Source organism: Crocodylus siamensis, chromosome 15 (assembly GCF_052110815.1).
Source record: "Crocodylus siamensis isolate JL-2025a chromosome 15, ASM5211081v1, whole genome shotgun sequence".
NCBI classification, from domain to species: Eukaryota; Metazoa; Chordata; order Crocodylia; family Crocodylidae; genus Crocodylus; species Crocodylus siamensis.
In genome coordinates this window covers 42,181,352-42,196,092 of record NC_143409.1, presented here as the reverse complement: position 1 = coordinate 42,196,092, position 14,741 = coordinate 42,181,352, and the positions used below count along the sequence as shown (strand labels likewise).

Genomic DNA, 14,741 nt, shown 5'->3' with positions numbered 1-14,741 from the left:
AAAGTCAGAAGGGAATAATTCAAGAATATGGTAGGTCGGACTTTCAGCTTCCAGGGTGTCTTGGAACCAGTCAAACTAAGATCCTATTCTGATGGTGGAGAAAGGCCAGGCAACACTATTTCCCTCTTTGCCTGCAGGTCACTGCATTTATTCTCCAGGACTGACAGAGTCTCGAACTCAGAATGTGCCATCTTTGACCTTGAAGACAAGTGTTGCTTGGGCTGCTCCAGGAGCTTGACCATCCAACCCCACTGTGCCACACCCTCAGGGTTGACTCAGCCCTTGCCACCGGGAGGACAGACATTCCCAGTCAGAGTCATGTCACCAGGAAGACACTTGGAAGGCACCTTCACTTCCCCCACCTCTCTGTAGCCTTACCTAGCTTCCTTCCCCAACTTCACCAGACTGATTAGGGCTTCAGGCCACAGGCCAAGAGTCAGGGGCATCCCACAGAATTTGAAGTCTTCCCCTCCCCCCCCCAAGAGTGGCTATCACCAGCCCCCATTATTTACCTACACCCCCCTCTTCCAATGGGAAGATATGTCAGAAACCAAGGCTGCATGGTGGCTCTATCTATCACCAGACCTAAAATCTCTCCCACCAGAGAATACCCCCTCCCAGCTAACAGCAAGGATTCAGCACCAGCCCAGGCTTCTGTTTTTATTCTTTATTGTGAAAGTTGGATGACTTAAGCCAAGGAGCTGGAACGGCCACATTTTTTGTGTACAAGAACAACTCCTAGGGCAATGGAGGCCAGAGCTACAGCTGCAGCCATAGAGACGAGCCCCACCATCATGCCAGGCTTCTCTGCTGCACCTGCAAGGTAAAATGAGGCTGTTAGAACCAAAACCACAAGTTTTTCAGCCAGGAAACATTTGTAGGGGCACCTTACCCTCCAATGTCTCCTCCTGATCTTCTGAGACACCCCGTGGGCCTTGGTCTATGCTTAGGAACAGGGGTCCCACCACAACATCCACTTCCACTTCCTTTTCGGAGGAAAGATCTGGATCAAGGGTGGAAGAGAAACTGGTCAGTAAGTAGCCCAAGACAGGGCATGTTAGTATCCCTTGAAATTGTTACTAATTTAAAAAACATTTCTGTTCCACATGTGGACACAGTCACGACTTCACCCAAGTAGAAAAAGGCAGGGAAAGACTCCTCCTGGAATAATGACTGTGATTGAGGCCCTTTCCAGGGACACAACAGATTCAAATTCAACTCCCTGCTCTGTAACACGCAAGCCAGGGACTTTAATCTGGGTCCCCCACATCCCAGGGGCATGTTCTGATTGGTGGGATATTGGTTCTTTCGGAAATTATCGTTTTGACCAAGTTTCATCCATGTCAAAAATCAGCAATTAAAAAAAAAATAATAACCATCTCATCTAAAAATTCCTCACCAGCTTTACCAGGAGGTCCACGGTATTCATTTAGTCAGGCCCTGGATTTGGGACACAGTCCCTGTGTCATAGGCAGAACTGTATCCAATTAGAAAAAGATTGGGTTGCTCCAATTAATGCCCATGCACTCTGTAGAGCCCTTACCAGGTGTAGGGGACACATCTCTCCTGAAGCGCCTTCCTGCCCATCTATCCAGATGATTAATTCTTCTAGAGTGAACAAGCAACCCACAGTTCCTAGTCTCACAGCAGCTGCAGATGTCCCTGGTGCCTTCAACTGGAGCCCAGCTGGAACAGAAGAAAGAGGAGGATCACCTATAATTAGACTATGCCTTTCTGGGCTCAGGCAAGGGTCCAAACTTGTAAATCAGGCTTTGCAGACTCTACCCTGCCAAACACTCCTGTGTCTCCCTACAGTTAAGTGAGTTAAGAGAAACTCGGCCAAAGAGAACATAAAGAAAACGAAGAAAGGAATATGTTCCTATCAGCAATGCAATTCCTGTTAATCTGTGGGAATCTTTGCCACTGAGTTTTTTTTCCTTCTCCATCCATCCCATCAAAGCATCTTGTTTGTGGGGCAACTAGCCTAAGAAGCAAGGTGCCCTCTCGCAGTGCAATTCTTTTGACCGATATCAGTCGTGAGCTACACTAGACTCACATGCACAGTACACAGTTCACCTCAGATAATTTCTTCATTTCATGCACACAGCCAAGGCATTTAGGAGAGAAAGATTTAGCCCTACCTCTAGACACAATCTATAGGTCAGAGCATCTTTTTTTGCAGCATATGCCCATGATTTACAGGCCAGCTACTCACACATTGCCTGCTTTGTTGAAGGAACAAGCTTTGTTCAAGGGATCCGGGGCTTGTTCAGCTGGGGTGACCTTCAGATGGCAGGTAATATAGATCTGGAGGATAAGGGAAAATAGGAGGGTTAGGATTGTCCTAGCAACACCAACATCTGCTTAGTTTGGTTTTAGGAAGGAGGAAAGCAAAACTCACCAAGTTACTGGCATCTCCTGAAAACCTGAACACGTCAACCGTGAACCGAAGCATGTCCTGTCTGGCCCTTGGGGTTATGAAGGCTGAGCTGGCATCATCCAATCTCCCATCTACCAGACAACTAGACACAAGAGAAGGGGTCAAAAGGATGCCCTCCCAAGGGCAGGAATCTAGTCCATTACATTAGTAAATATCCTCCAAAACAGCATTTCTCAACCCATGGGTCGCAACCCAAAAGTGGGTCGCAAGAATATATGAAAGGGTTAAGAACAAACTTGAAAAATGGATCAACAGACTTGAAAAATGGATTCTCCTTTAAAGGAGAAAAATGTGGGAAACCATGGCTTTTCCTTTGCAGGACGGCAGAGTTTCAGCCTTCAAGGGGTTGCTTGGGCCCCCCCTACCCCATCCACCCACCCTCTTTCCATACATTGTGGGGGGCTGAGACCTGGGGACTAGGGACAGAGGGTTGGGAGTGGGGAGCACTGGGTCAGGAATGGCTTTTGATGTTTACTAATGGGTCCTGGTACAAAAAAAAGTTGAGAACCACTGCTGTAGAAAATAGACCCCAGGTCTTACCCATTGAAGTCAATAATGGAATAGTGGGGTGAGGCTTCTCTCTCTGGGGTCAGGGTAGCCACACAGCTGTCCACAAACAGCCTCAAACCCATGTGATTCTCAGTAGCGACTTCAGCTTGGATGTTCAGGACATCCCCAAGCTGGAATCCAGTGAAGGGTCTCTCAGCACTCCAGTCATCTGCAAGGCAAGATCACCATGAATCCTACAGGCAGAAATGTGGGCAGTTTGCTTTGGGCCTCCAGCTCCTGAACTGTTTTTCAAGTTCAGGACTGGTTTGGAGAAAAGCCGGCATTTGGAGACGCGGATGTGTTTAGAGGGAAACTGGGCACATAAGAGTCACAGATGGGATGCAAACTTGTAAAGATGAACTCACAGGGCTCCCAGCTGAAGAAGTGGCCTGGGATGTACTGCAGAGCCTCTGGGCTGCCAGGTCTTCTTCCTGCACACCCTGCAATTCCCAGGTGGCCAACAAGTGTCACTACCCTGCTTTGTAATAGAGCCTAATGCTCCAGCAATACAGAAAGCCCATTCAAAGCTACAGAGTGATGCATCCTGTCACACCAGGCCAGAAAGTAGAATGACTTCCCACCTACCGTTCATGAGGCGCAAAGAGAAAGCCAGCCTCTCCTCTGCAGACACGGTAGAGATGAAAGGAGCCCATGTTGGCCTGATGGCTTTGCTGCTCACATTTTCCTTCCTGGAGAAGGAAATCAGAGCAATTAAAACAAGACCTCGCAATGGTGACCAGAGACAAGGCACAGGACTAAGCATGTCTCTTACCTGGGGTAGTGGCACTCAATAGGAATGGTAGTGGGGTTGGTTCGTATGATAACTGCATTGGCTGCAGGGGTGGGATTGTAACTCAAGACTGTGCGGTAGACCAGAGAGTCTGGAGTCATCTGGAAAGAGACAGATATTAAAAGACTTGCAGCAGAGTCTCCAGAGGTCTAGACCAATTTAATAATCACCTTCCCTATTAAGTGCTTTTATCTTTCACAAATGAAACATGTCAAAATGAAGAGTCAAACTGGGAAGGAACTAAGGGGAGTCTAATGGATATAATTCACACCTGCTTTGATGGAACTGTTATACCAATTTCAACTCCGCTCCATATTGATACTATGTAAAACACATGTAGGGCACCAAAGCAAGGTCTAAGCTGGATTTAACAAGCCTTAGTGAACATCTGGGTATCTTTGTGATACTAAAGCTTGCAAGTCCCGGCCATGTTTAAAACTTTGGGGTTCATTCAAAGTGAGCAGAGAACCAACATACGGTCCACGTGCCACTCAAACCCTGTTTCGTGAGCGTTGCTGCTCCTTGGGCCTCGCTCTTACGGCTCCTTGGGCCATGCTGCTCCTTGGCCCTTGCTCTTATGGCAAGATCCATCCCTCTGCAGGACAGCAAATATATAGTTACTGCATGACATTATGGTTCACAATGATAGAACAATACTGTACTGAAACATATCAGTGCCTTACAGTCCAAACTGCAAGGACCCACAGCAACCTGATTGTAGCTGGGTCTGCAAATAGTTAGGAACAAAGAGGTAGGAACTGATTTTGTATTTTATCAGGGGGAGGGGGAAGGGGAAGCACAACACATGTCATTTATTATTTGTTCTTCCTCCTCTTGTGACAGCAGTGGCATATGTAATTCTTGATCACTCTAAAAACACCTTGGCAGGAGACACCCATATCCCAGTGTCTCCTGGTGGCACTGAAGTTCACACAAATATTCTGTTTCTGGAGAAATTAGCAAACTGTTGCAAAAGGCAGCAAAGAAAAGGAGGCAATTTTACCATTTCTCCTGTGATTCTCTGTGTATGACTGTGGTGGCAAAGGACAAACCTTTAGTAAGACAAAGGCCAGACTAACCTTGAAAAGCTGGCCCTAGTTCTTGAGCACCCTTTCTAGCAGAGAGACAAAATTTTCATGGGAGATATAACCTTTGTTTCCTACCTCATTTCATGGTTATTTGTCACCATTAACAGCATGGTACTTACAAAGCAGAACACCTCTTACTAGGCTCTTTGGGGGTAACACAGGAAGGCACAGCCCCTCATTTAACAAGCTTTACTAGTGGACAAAATCAGAATTAAATGGATCCTGATCCTGTAACTCCATGTATCAGAGACTGAGCTAGAAAGCTACTGTCATAAAGTGCCAATAAATGCACATTTCAAGCAACGGTTGCTCCCATCATCCTAGTACCTTTCTTCTACATGGCATCTCCCAATGAAAGCCCCTTTTTTCTTCCGGAGTTGCTTAACTTCTTTGGTTTCTCAAGGGTATTTTAACCTTGCTGCAGAAGAGCAGTGCCCACCTTGTCCTCCTACTTTACCTGTTCAAGTGTTTTGTCTTGTGGTTGTGTTCAGAGTTGTCTGTTTAGTTTTGCTAAGAGGTTAAACAATGGATTTGGATAGGATGATCCTGCCTTTGGCAGTGAGTTTAGAAATCAAAGCCCATTATCTGCTTCGCTCTTAGACGCCTCACCCACTACAGCACCAGCCTACATGAAGAAAGAGTGCTGTGGAAACGGCAGAGCAGCAGGGGCTGCAAGGAGTGATAAAATATTTCCTAACAATTAATGTGAAGCTTTATAGGCTTGGAGTGAAGAGGCACTATGGATAGGACTGCGAATGCTGCAGAACCAGCAGCCACAATGCTGTTTGATTAAGTGTAATGTCCCCTTTATACTCTGCAGTTGCTTTAGCACTCCAAGTGAGATAGGCTAGTAAGTCACCTGGAGGGGAGCCATATATCAGCACGGTAATATCAGCAGGTAAAGCACAAGCACCCTGGGGTTCTCAACCTAGGAGTCACAGCCCCTCTTTTCCCTCACCCCCAATCGGATCTCCTGGTCAAACCCCACACTGTATCATCCCATATTGCTATTGTGCCCCAACACAGAAGAAGGATGCTTTGAGAGGGTAAAGACTAAGAAGAGCACCTTCTTGAAACCCACCTACTGAAGATAGGCTTGGATGTTCCACTCAAGTGCACAAAATATTGATTTGGAGAGGGAAATCTTCTCCCAAGACAGCTACCCATACCCTTCCCTCCACATCCTTGAGAGTTCACTGGGATTCCTTTGCTGCATTATAAGCTGTATTCGCATTACACTCACACTGGATCAGACAGGACATAGAGATCCCCATCTTATCTTCAGGGGATAAGAGATCAGAACAGCCCGATACCACTTGCTGGTCCATCCCTACCAACCACGGTCATTAATTCATAAGCACTAAGCCACCAGTTTTTTTCAAACACTGCAAGGTACCTAGGAGGTATTGCTGTACTGCCCAGAGACATCATGGACTAGAACTGCTCTGTTATAAGACAAAGCCTTACCTGCACGGTGCTGCCACATTCATGTAGCCCTGCTGCAAAGGTCACGCTGTTCTCCACAGGATTTAGGGATGTGTACTTGCAGAAGACTGGGCCCAGGCTCAGGTCAGCAACATTGATCAGTCTCCCCGTCCCAAACAGATCCCGGTTCACAGTGATCACCATCTGAGCCTCTTGACATTGCACTGCCACTGGCTGTGTTGTGGGCAGGCCCCTGGAGTGGTAATCGTACAGGCCAGCCCAGGAGTAGGGCTGTGCAAGAGAAGGCATGCTGGACTGCCGCCAGGAGAAATCAGCTCGGGGTGAGGGTCTCCGGCTTGCTGAGTCACTCCTGGAGAAGTCCCAAGGGTTGTAACAGGCCACCTCAGTGAGCACCCAGCACAGGAGAGCAAACCCCAGGCTGCTTCTGGACCCCATCCTGCTTTGCCTGACTCCAGCAAACCTGGCACAGAGAGAAGCAGCTGGCTGGTAACTCTTTATATGCTGAACCTACAGCAGCTTGCACCAGGTAATTAATGTCCCTCCCCCTAAACCATGGGTAGCCAGTGCCCAATCACAGCCACTGCCCAGCCCCAAGGGCAGGGAATAATGAATGGGAATCGATACCACTGGGGAGTTGGTTCTGGTGCGCAGAGGCTGGACTCTAAGTTGTCCAAAGTAATAAATGTCCGACTCAGCCTGTTCAATAGAATTGTTTAGAAAAGTCAGCAGAAGTTGGAGACACATAGACTGGGACACACTGCATTGTTTAGGTTAAAAGAACTGTGATAAGAGATTTTCAAGGCTCCTGGTAAAGTCACGGGTAGATATAGCAACAAGTTGAACAAGTCCAGAACTGAGAGCCAGGGGGAGGGGTGCATTGGGACTTATACTCAGCCAGCTTTCCCATCACAGCTGGCACCCCCCCATCCCCTGGGACCCCAGGATCCATGATACTATTGGGTCTCCATCACTCTGATCCTGATGGGCTTTGGGATCTTATTCCACCTATCAGATATCTGGGAGATGTTTAGGCATCTAAGAAGTTCTTAGCATCCATGCATGATCCTACTCTGCCCTGCTCAAGAACCTGAAAAAATGTTAACACTAAAGGCTGATGGGTCCTCCTCTTTTATGCTGCTTGTTGCGACTTAGTTTTAAGACATGGCAAAAAAGTGATGAGGCTCAAAAAGAGATTAAACAAATTTGTGGAGGGCAGGCCTGTCAGGGGCTATTAACACAACAGAGATGTCACCTTGGCTCAAGGCATCCCTAAATCTGTGACTGCTGATCCCTGAGAGGGTGAGACAGGGTAGATTACTCAATATATGCCCTGTTTCTTTGACTTCTGGTATAAAGCACCCGCTACCCACAGTGAGAGATCCATCCAGTTGGCAAGACGGACTTTGGTCTGACTGAATGCACACGTTCTTCTTTTATAGAATAAATGTACAGCTTTTCAGACACTTAAGCAATGTGGGAAAGGATCACACTGTGCCACTGAGATGCCTAATAGGTAGAACAGGGATTGTCCTGTTGTGATCGGCCTGCCACAGGGACAGGGACCTGGTGACGTCACTGGTCATCACCTTCACTGGGTTTGGCCAAGTTGTATTCCAGGTGCTGTTCAGGGGCTTTGATTCCTGGCTTTCATGTCGTCTTCTATCTCTCTCTTTCCTTCCCCAGCTTATTGCACTGAGATCATTCAAGTCCATGACCAGGAAGGCCCCAAGCAGCCTACTAATGGTACAAGCTTGTCAGATCTCAGAGTGGCCGACAGGCCCACTGTTTGTGCCTTTGCCTCTCCAAATGGGAGGTTGCAAGTGAAGGTCAGAAGCTGCCCTTTTTTTTTTGTTTTAAATCTGTGCTGTTCTTCTCTGTTTCTTTGTGCATGTGTTTATTTTGTTCTGTTCTCAAGGAAACAGGATTGGACCATAATAGCCAAGAAACAATAGCGGTTTCAGCCCATTCAAGCTGCTTTTTATATTCTTCCCTTTCAAAATAGCAGTTTTGTCCATCTTTAAAAGCATGTAAAAAAGGGTCAGCCAAGAGGGTTTCCCTAAAACTCACTACAGCTAATGGGGAAAGAGGACTGAGAGATACTGTTCAAATGAAAGCCTCACTTCACAAGCAAATGGCTTGAAATCATTTTGCTTTCTTTTTACCTTCCTTCAATGACAAGTTACAAAGATTCCTAATGGCAGCTGTCACAGTGGGAATAAGCCAGAAATGACACTACACACAACCCCAGACCATGCTTTGCTGTTTCATTTTGTAACAGAGAGCACAAGATCTATTAACATCTTCTCTGTTTCTGGGCCTGAGAGACTCGGGTTCTTTTTCTGATACAACACTTCTCCTTCTGAGTCTTAGGACATTCCTGGAGATTTTTAGGTGATTAGTGACAAAAATACTCTAATTCGGGAGATAAAAATGGAGCTATGTGCTGGAGAAAGAGACTGATGTGTAAAAAAGGATAAGGTTGGAAGGACCTATTGAGACAGAGAATCCACTACCCTTCAGCAGGCAAGCCTGTCACACAATTCCCTTCATAAAATGATCATGCACTGACTGGCTCTCCCAGCATTTAGTGCACCGATTTTTCAGACACCACCTTGAAACTCAAAGTGCCATTTGCTCCATGCTCGCACATCTGAGCTTGGGACATATCTTGTCTGACTAGGGGCTCTTTACAGAATCCACCTGCCACCCACATGCCAGAATCCTGCACAGATCTTCAGTGCAAACTAACACAAAAGCAGCCTTTGCATTCAACATGGAATGAAATCCCAGCTCTGCTGAAGTCAGTGGAAGTCATCTGACGTCAGTGGAGGCAGAATTTGAGCCATAATGTTTAAAGTACTCTGAGATAAAAGGATCTATACAGATGTAAACTATTATAGTTATACAGGCATTGATTGGAACATACTGTATCGGGAAGCCTTCTTTATAAGGACTTTATTCTGGAAACAAATGGACTCCAGTATAAGAGAATGTTAATGACTGAGACTCAATCAGTAAATAAGAATCATCCCCTTTATCAGCGAGGAAACAGCATCAGCAAAGCCTTCAACCTGCTGCAAATGTAGGTCCCCTGACTCTCAATAAGGTCACTGCAGAAGTGGGGCTCAAACAACATATCTAGCATAAGAAGTCAGGGCTCTTGGGTACTGGATGCATCATAGCCTCCGGTCACAACCCCCAGGGCCTCATCTCCTGATCTGCAGAGCAGGAACATTAAAGCTTAGTACATACTTTTTCCAAAGGGGGACAGCCTCCACCTCCTTTTACAGCTGAAGTGAACAAGGCACATAAGGCTTAAGATCCCAAAATAGGCTTTATCTAGCAGGGTCTCCAGGTATGGGTTGTCCTTCTGCTCTTCTGAAGAAGTATTTGTCCCATTCTTACTCCCCTTCAGAGAGCATTGTTTGCCCTCAGAATAAGTAGGGTGTCATATCCAGCTTCCTGTTGGGAAAAGGACAAAGATCTAAACCTTCATTCAGTGACAAGAGAAGGGAAGAGAATTATGACTCTCCCACACCTCAGCTCAGTCCTCTGAGTGAGACATTTTAGGAGCTGTTGTGGTGCCTGCTTCCTAGAAATGCACATGAAATGGGAAGAGTTTTGAGCAGCCAGGCAGGTTAGGCCTTTCATTAAATGCAAGCAGCTGTACATGACTGATCTGCGTCATGAAGCAGGGTTTGAAAGAGGATGGAGCTAGACTGTTCTTGGTGGCGGCAGATGACAGAACAAGGAGCAGCAGTCTCAAGTTGCAGCAAGGAAAGTTTAGGTTAGATCTTAGGAAGAATTTTCTCACTAGGAGGGTAGTAAAACACTGGAGCAGGCTACCCAGAGAGGTGGTGGAAGCTCCATCCCTGCAGGTTTTGAAGACCCGGCTAGACAAACCTTGGCTGGGATGATCTACTTGGGAATGGTCCTACTTTGAGCAGGGGGTTGGACTAGGTGTGGCCTCCTAAGGTCCCTGCCAACCCTCATTTTCTGTGAATCTATGTGCAGGTGTTTTGTACTTGTCTACTTATTGCAACTAGGGGTGTAATTATTCTACCCAACTAGTTGTACAAACACTTGTGTGGGTAGACACACACAGTATATGAGGGCTGGTAGCGCTTTAACCCTTACTATGGATGGCTGAGACATCCACTTTTAAGACTGCTAGGCTTGATTTAAGTTACAGCCCATATGAGGGCAATAAAGTAGATGTTGCTGATTGCAAAGGCTGTCATTCCTACTCCCCAGTCTCTTCCCAGGGACTAGCAGAGGCTGACAGGTTCTCGTGCCCTGGCTGCAAGAAACCCTTATACCCTACACACCAATAGTTGCCTGGAAAACTACCACACTTGTGCCTGGACATGAGAACTGCAAACTCCACAAGTCTGGGGTGCACGCTGCTCTGCCTCATTACAAATCAGGCAAGAATAAGAAGGCAGGGAGTGGTTTGTTGAAGGGCGGTAAAGTGCTCAGGCACCTACCGGGTCCCAAGCCTCAACTGTGGCAGCATAACCTAAACACATCCAAGCACTGGTGAGTCTCAGTGAAGTTTAAATAGAAGACCCACTCCATAATATGTCAGCCTGAACAATTTCTTATCAGGACAAATGGGATGGTAAGATCAGGTTCCTGGGGAAGGTGAGAGGAGGAGAAGATTTTCTTCATTCTGAGATCCCAGTCCTAGGACAGTTGCTTTTATCACAGTGTCACCCTCATTTTACTCCTATGAGAAGCATCCCCAAAGGAGGTATCTGCTTGGAATCCACTCCCTGCAGGAAGCTTTAGTCATCAGACACTGGGATCACTGGCTTGCTTTCTTTAATGATATCCTTTCTTGCCCTCTGGTTCCATTTAGTCAACGAGGATAAGCAACCCCTTAAGCAAGCATACACATACATGCACACATACCCACATGAAAACATCATGGGCTGGACCATGCACTCCACCGACCAGGGTGGAAGTGAAAGCTTTAGGTGCAGGAGGCAGTCTCAGACTACTCATTTCAGAAACACTTGGGGGGAAGGTGGTAGAAATGAGCAGACACCAATGCATGACTCCTCCTACATGGGGCCAGCATTATTCCCATGCCTGCAACATAGACAGACAGCAAGTCGGTATCAGGTCACACAAACACTCATTCACAGAACCAAAGAAAAGCTTTTCACTACCAGACCACATTCATTTCAAGAGTGGTGGAGATCAGGACTTCTCCCCCTCACACTAGTATGTTAGAGGACCACTTGTAAAATATCCCGTTTCCCCTTCCCAGCAGGAACTGGCAGGAAAGCACCTCTGGGAGAATAACTTCAAGTGAATTAATTGCTTTTTTTTTTTTTTTTTGCTGTGCAGAAGCTCTTAAACAGTGTTCCATTGCAGGTATTTTCCATTTTCTAACAAAGGGTTTCTGTTCTCTTTCAAAAAATCAACCACACAAATACCGCAAGAGCAGTTTGGTGATGGACTTGAGGATGTGGGAGACCGGCTCTACAGAGGACCAAAACCCACAGTCCTGACAGCTCTGGCTAATCTCTTCCGGACCTGTGCAACCAGCTATAAGTGTTTGGGTGCATGGCCTAGATAGAGGACTCTGATATTTATGTGAAGCTAATCAATGGGCAATGCAACTTCATCCAAAAAAATGTGAAGAATGTAAGTGAAAGAGCAAAGCAAGGGCAGCTGCTACAGTCAAGTAGCAAAGGCCAGAAAAAAGAAAGAAAACTAAGGTGGCTGGCAGTAGCAAGGAGAGAGTGCACTTCATCAGCTAGGACATTAGAACTAGATATGAAATTAATATCACGGGCCTTTTCCTGTGTAAATGAAGTGTTTGAAATAAGTCTTTTTGCCAACAAACTAAACATTAATGTGCTCTTGTATAAATTAATGAAACAGCTATAGACATAACAGGTCATTTTAGAATGCCAAGCTAAGACCGAGATCCTAAGCTCACCCTTCAAATTCTTCATGTAGGTGAGGAATTGCTATTAGGTGGACAGGGCACATAGCTGGGGTAATATGCAAGTCTCTACAGCTTCCACATAGGTCCCCAGGAGGGAGTCATCTCCCTCTCTGTCCTCAGTGGCTGTCTGCAGCAATAGCAGTGGAGTTCACTGGTACATCCAGAGCCCAGGCTGAACCTCAGGCATTCACCTGGGTTTCAGGGAGCAAGATGACTTGAGGTGCAACAGGTCCTCCCAAGAGGCTACATCTCTTTTCACAGCTGCAGAGAACAGCAAGGCCTGTGCCAGAAACATGACATGCTGCTGTGGAGTGCTGGGTCCCAGGCACCTCAAGCTGGACACCCCAGGTTACTGTTCACCATAACTTCCACACCCAATTTCCAACCCCCCAGTCAGTGCAACAGAGAGAACAGCACTGCCTTACCTAATACCCTATGTGCTTACATATAAGATGACCCTGAATATAAGCTGCCCACACCCCCCATAATTAGATTCTATATATGGAAACATTATTAATTTGTTGTAATTTTCCAGGTGTAGAATGCAAATATTGGGGTTTGCCTTGACTTTGTCCCCCTTCCACTGCTACAGCAGGGAAAATAAATCTGGGGGGGAATCAGGTGCTTCCCATTGTCTTCTGCCCCCTCCCCAACATTTTTCCCCTGCAGCCTCTTCCCCCTGTCCCCTTACTGTCACACCCTGCTATGTGAGTAGATGGAAGCAAGGGGCACATTTGAAAACACTAAAATAAACAAGCCTGTAGTAATTTAAATAATCTAGAATTGATGCATTTTTACCTTTTTTGAAACAGCTGCCAGTTTTAGCACAGGTGCCCTATAAACACATTATTTGAGGTTTATTAACAATCCAAACTTGCTTGCCAATTAAATCCAAAGCTAATTCAATACCATATCCAAAAACTTCAATATACAAGCAACTTACCAATTAAATCCAAAGCCAATCAAATGTCAAATCTAAGCATCAATACCTATAATGAATAAAAATGTCAAATCTAAGTGTCAATACCTATGATGAATAAAATCCATTTTTATCAGCTTAACAATATACACAGTTAAAAATATCTATGTCATAGCAGTTTAACTAGGCAGACAGTCATAGAGATGTCCCCAAGAGTTTTTTTCTTGTCAGGGTATCAACCATCTTTGTGATCATGGTCTCTACCTTGCCAGGTAAGGAAGCTTACAGAAACTTTTTTTTTTTTTTAAAGGAAAATTTTTCGTGTTCCAAGTCAAATCAGCCAAATCAATTCCAAATCCATGAGTCATTCAAGAACCAACTGTGGCCCTGTTACCAGCAAGCATCCTACATGCAGGCCCAAGCCCAGGCAAGTTTGGCTTGCCTTTGGCCATATGGCTGCAGGAGCAAGCTAGGGAGGAGTCTCCTATTTCCACAAAGTCAGCATGTAGCCAAGATCCTCCCGCTGGAAGCTGGCCAGTGAAAAGCTAACTATGAGGCTCTTGCAGGGAGCTTTATCTGTTTGCAGACAAGGGTATACTCTCTACCATACAGGGCCATTTTAATTACATTACTTTGTTCAGGGTGTTTCCCCTACCACCATCATGGTCATAGTATTGCCCCTGCCAACTCATGGAAACATTAATCTGAGGCATTAGTCCAAAAACCAAAGGCTCATGATTTACCATATTGTTCCTTGGGCTGGTCCCCAGCAAAATCAACAGTATTTCAAGCCACGGTGACTCCATAACTCAACACTAGTCAATATGTGGGTGTACTACAGATACAACCCAAGGATCTGGATGTTAATTAGTCCCCCACCAATGACTGGAAGCAGGTGTTCTCGTCATGAGTCCCAGGATCCTCCAAAAATTGACATGCAGAAAAGGCACTGGGCAACCTGGTCAGGCTCCATCTCATGGTGGGCAGGGCCACACTAATAATATGCAACAGGTTGAGAGAGAGGGCAAAAGAGGGATTCTGGGTGAAATGTTTGGTGATGTTTGCCACACATTTAAAGCTGCTAAAGAAACAGGAGTCACTGGAAAAGGGAAAGAAAGGTGCAGCTCAGCTCTGGGAGTGAAATAGAAATCTAAGTGTATTGAATGTTGTGGCTCACCATGACTGCAAAAAGAGTAGGTGCTGGGGATAGGATTTCTATCAGTACGTTTGCCCCATGTGGGCCATGCATTTTATAGTCACGCTCAGTGTTGGCTGTATTTAATCAGCTTCATAGTTGGTTTCCATTACTAAGCACATGATACTTTTCACAGCAGTTTAATGATAACCAATGTATTTTATAAAGTTTCCTTGTATGTGACTGTAACATGAGGAGCCTTTCCCCCATGCTGATTGGGAGAAATACCCTTGTCTTATATTTGAGTAAATACAGTATATATTGGAGAACACTTTGAATAGACATTCATTAACTGAGCGCTGTCCATCATGTACCATAAATGAGGCAGAGATCCTCTGAGAAAGAAAAAAAC

At 45.8% G+C, this 14,741-nt stretch overlaps 1 protein-coding gene across 1 annotated transcript; it reads right to left on the bottom strand.

The window, feature by feature from the left end:
• Positions 1-652: 652 nt before the first annotated feature.
• On the bottom strand, positions 653-6,770 carry LOC149852478 (zona pellucida sperm-binding protein 3-like). The gene is made up of 9 exons (XM_090028658.1): positions 6,335-6,770; positions 3,762-3,880; positions 3,575-3,678; positions 2,981-3,158; positions 2,402-2,522; positions 2,216-2,307; positions 1,544-1,686; positions 893-1,003; positions 653-816 (listed from the first exon to the last, which is right to left on the bottom strand). Exons 1-9 carry the CDS (start codon positions 6,746-6,748, stop codon positions 689-691), a joined length of 1,410 nt encoding a protein of 469 aa, XP_089884784.1. The 5' UTR covers positions 6,749-6,770; the 3' UTR covers positions 653-688.
• Positions 6,771-14,741: the final 7,971 nt, after the last annotated feature.

Bases quoted from the DNA above. Each gene is read 5' to 3' on its own strand.
- LOC149852478 (XM_090028658.1), bottom strand. From the start codon at position 6,748: ATGGGGTCCAGAAGCAGCCTGGGGTTTGCTCTCCTGTGCTGGGTGCTC. The intron at 2,523-2,980 runs GTAAGACCTGGG...TCTTGTGTCTAG, and splicing joins TCCATTATTGACTTCAATGG to TTGTCTGGTAGATGGGAGAT. The intron at 1,004-1,543 runs GTAAGGGCTCTA...CCCTTGATCCAG, and splicing joins AGATGTGTCCCCTACACCTG to ATCTTTCCTCCGAAAAGGAA.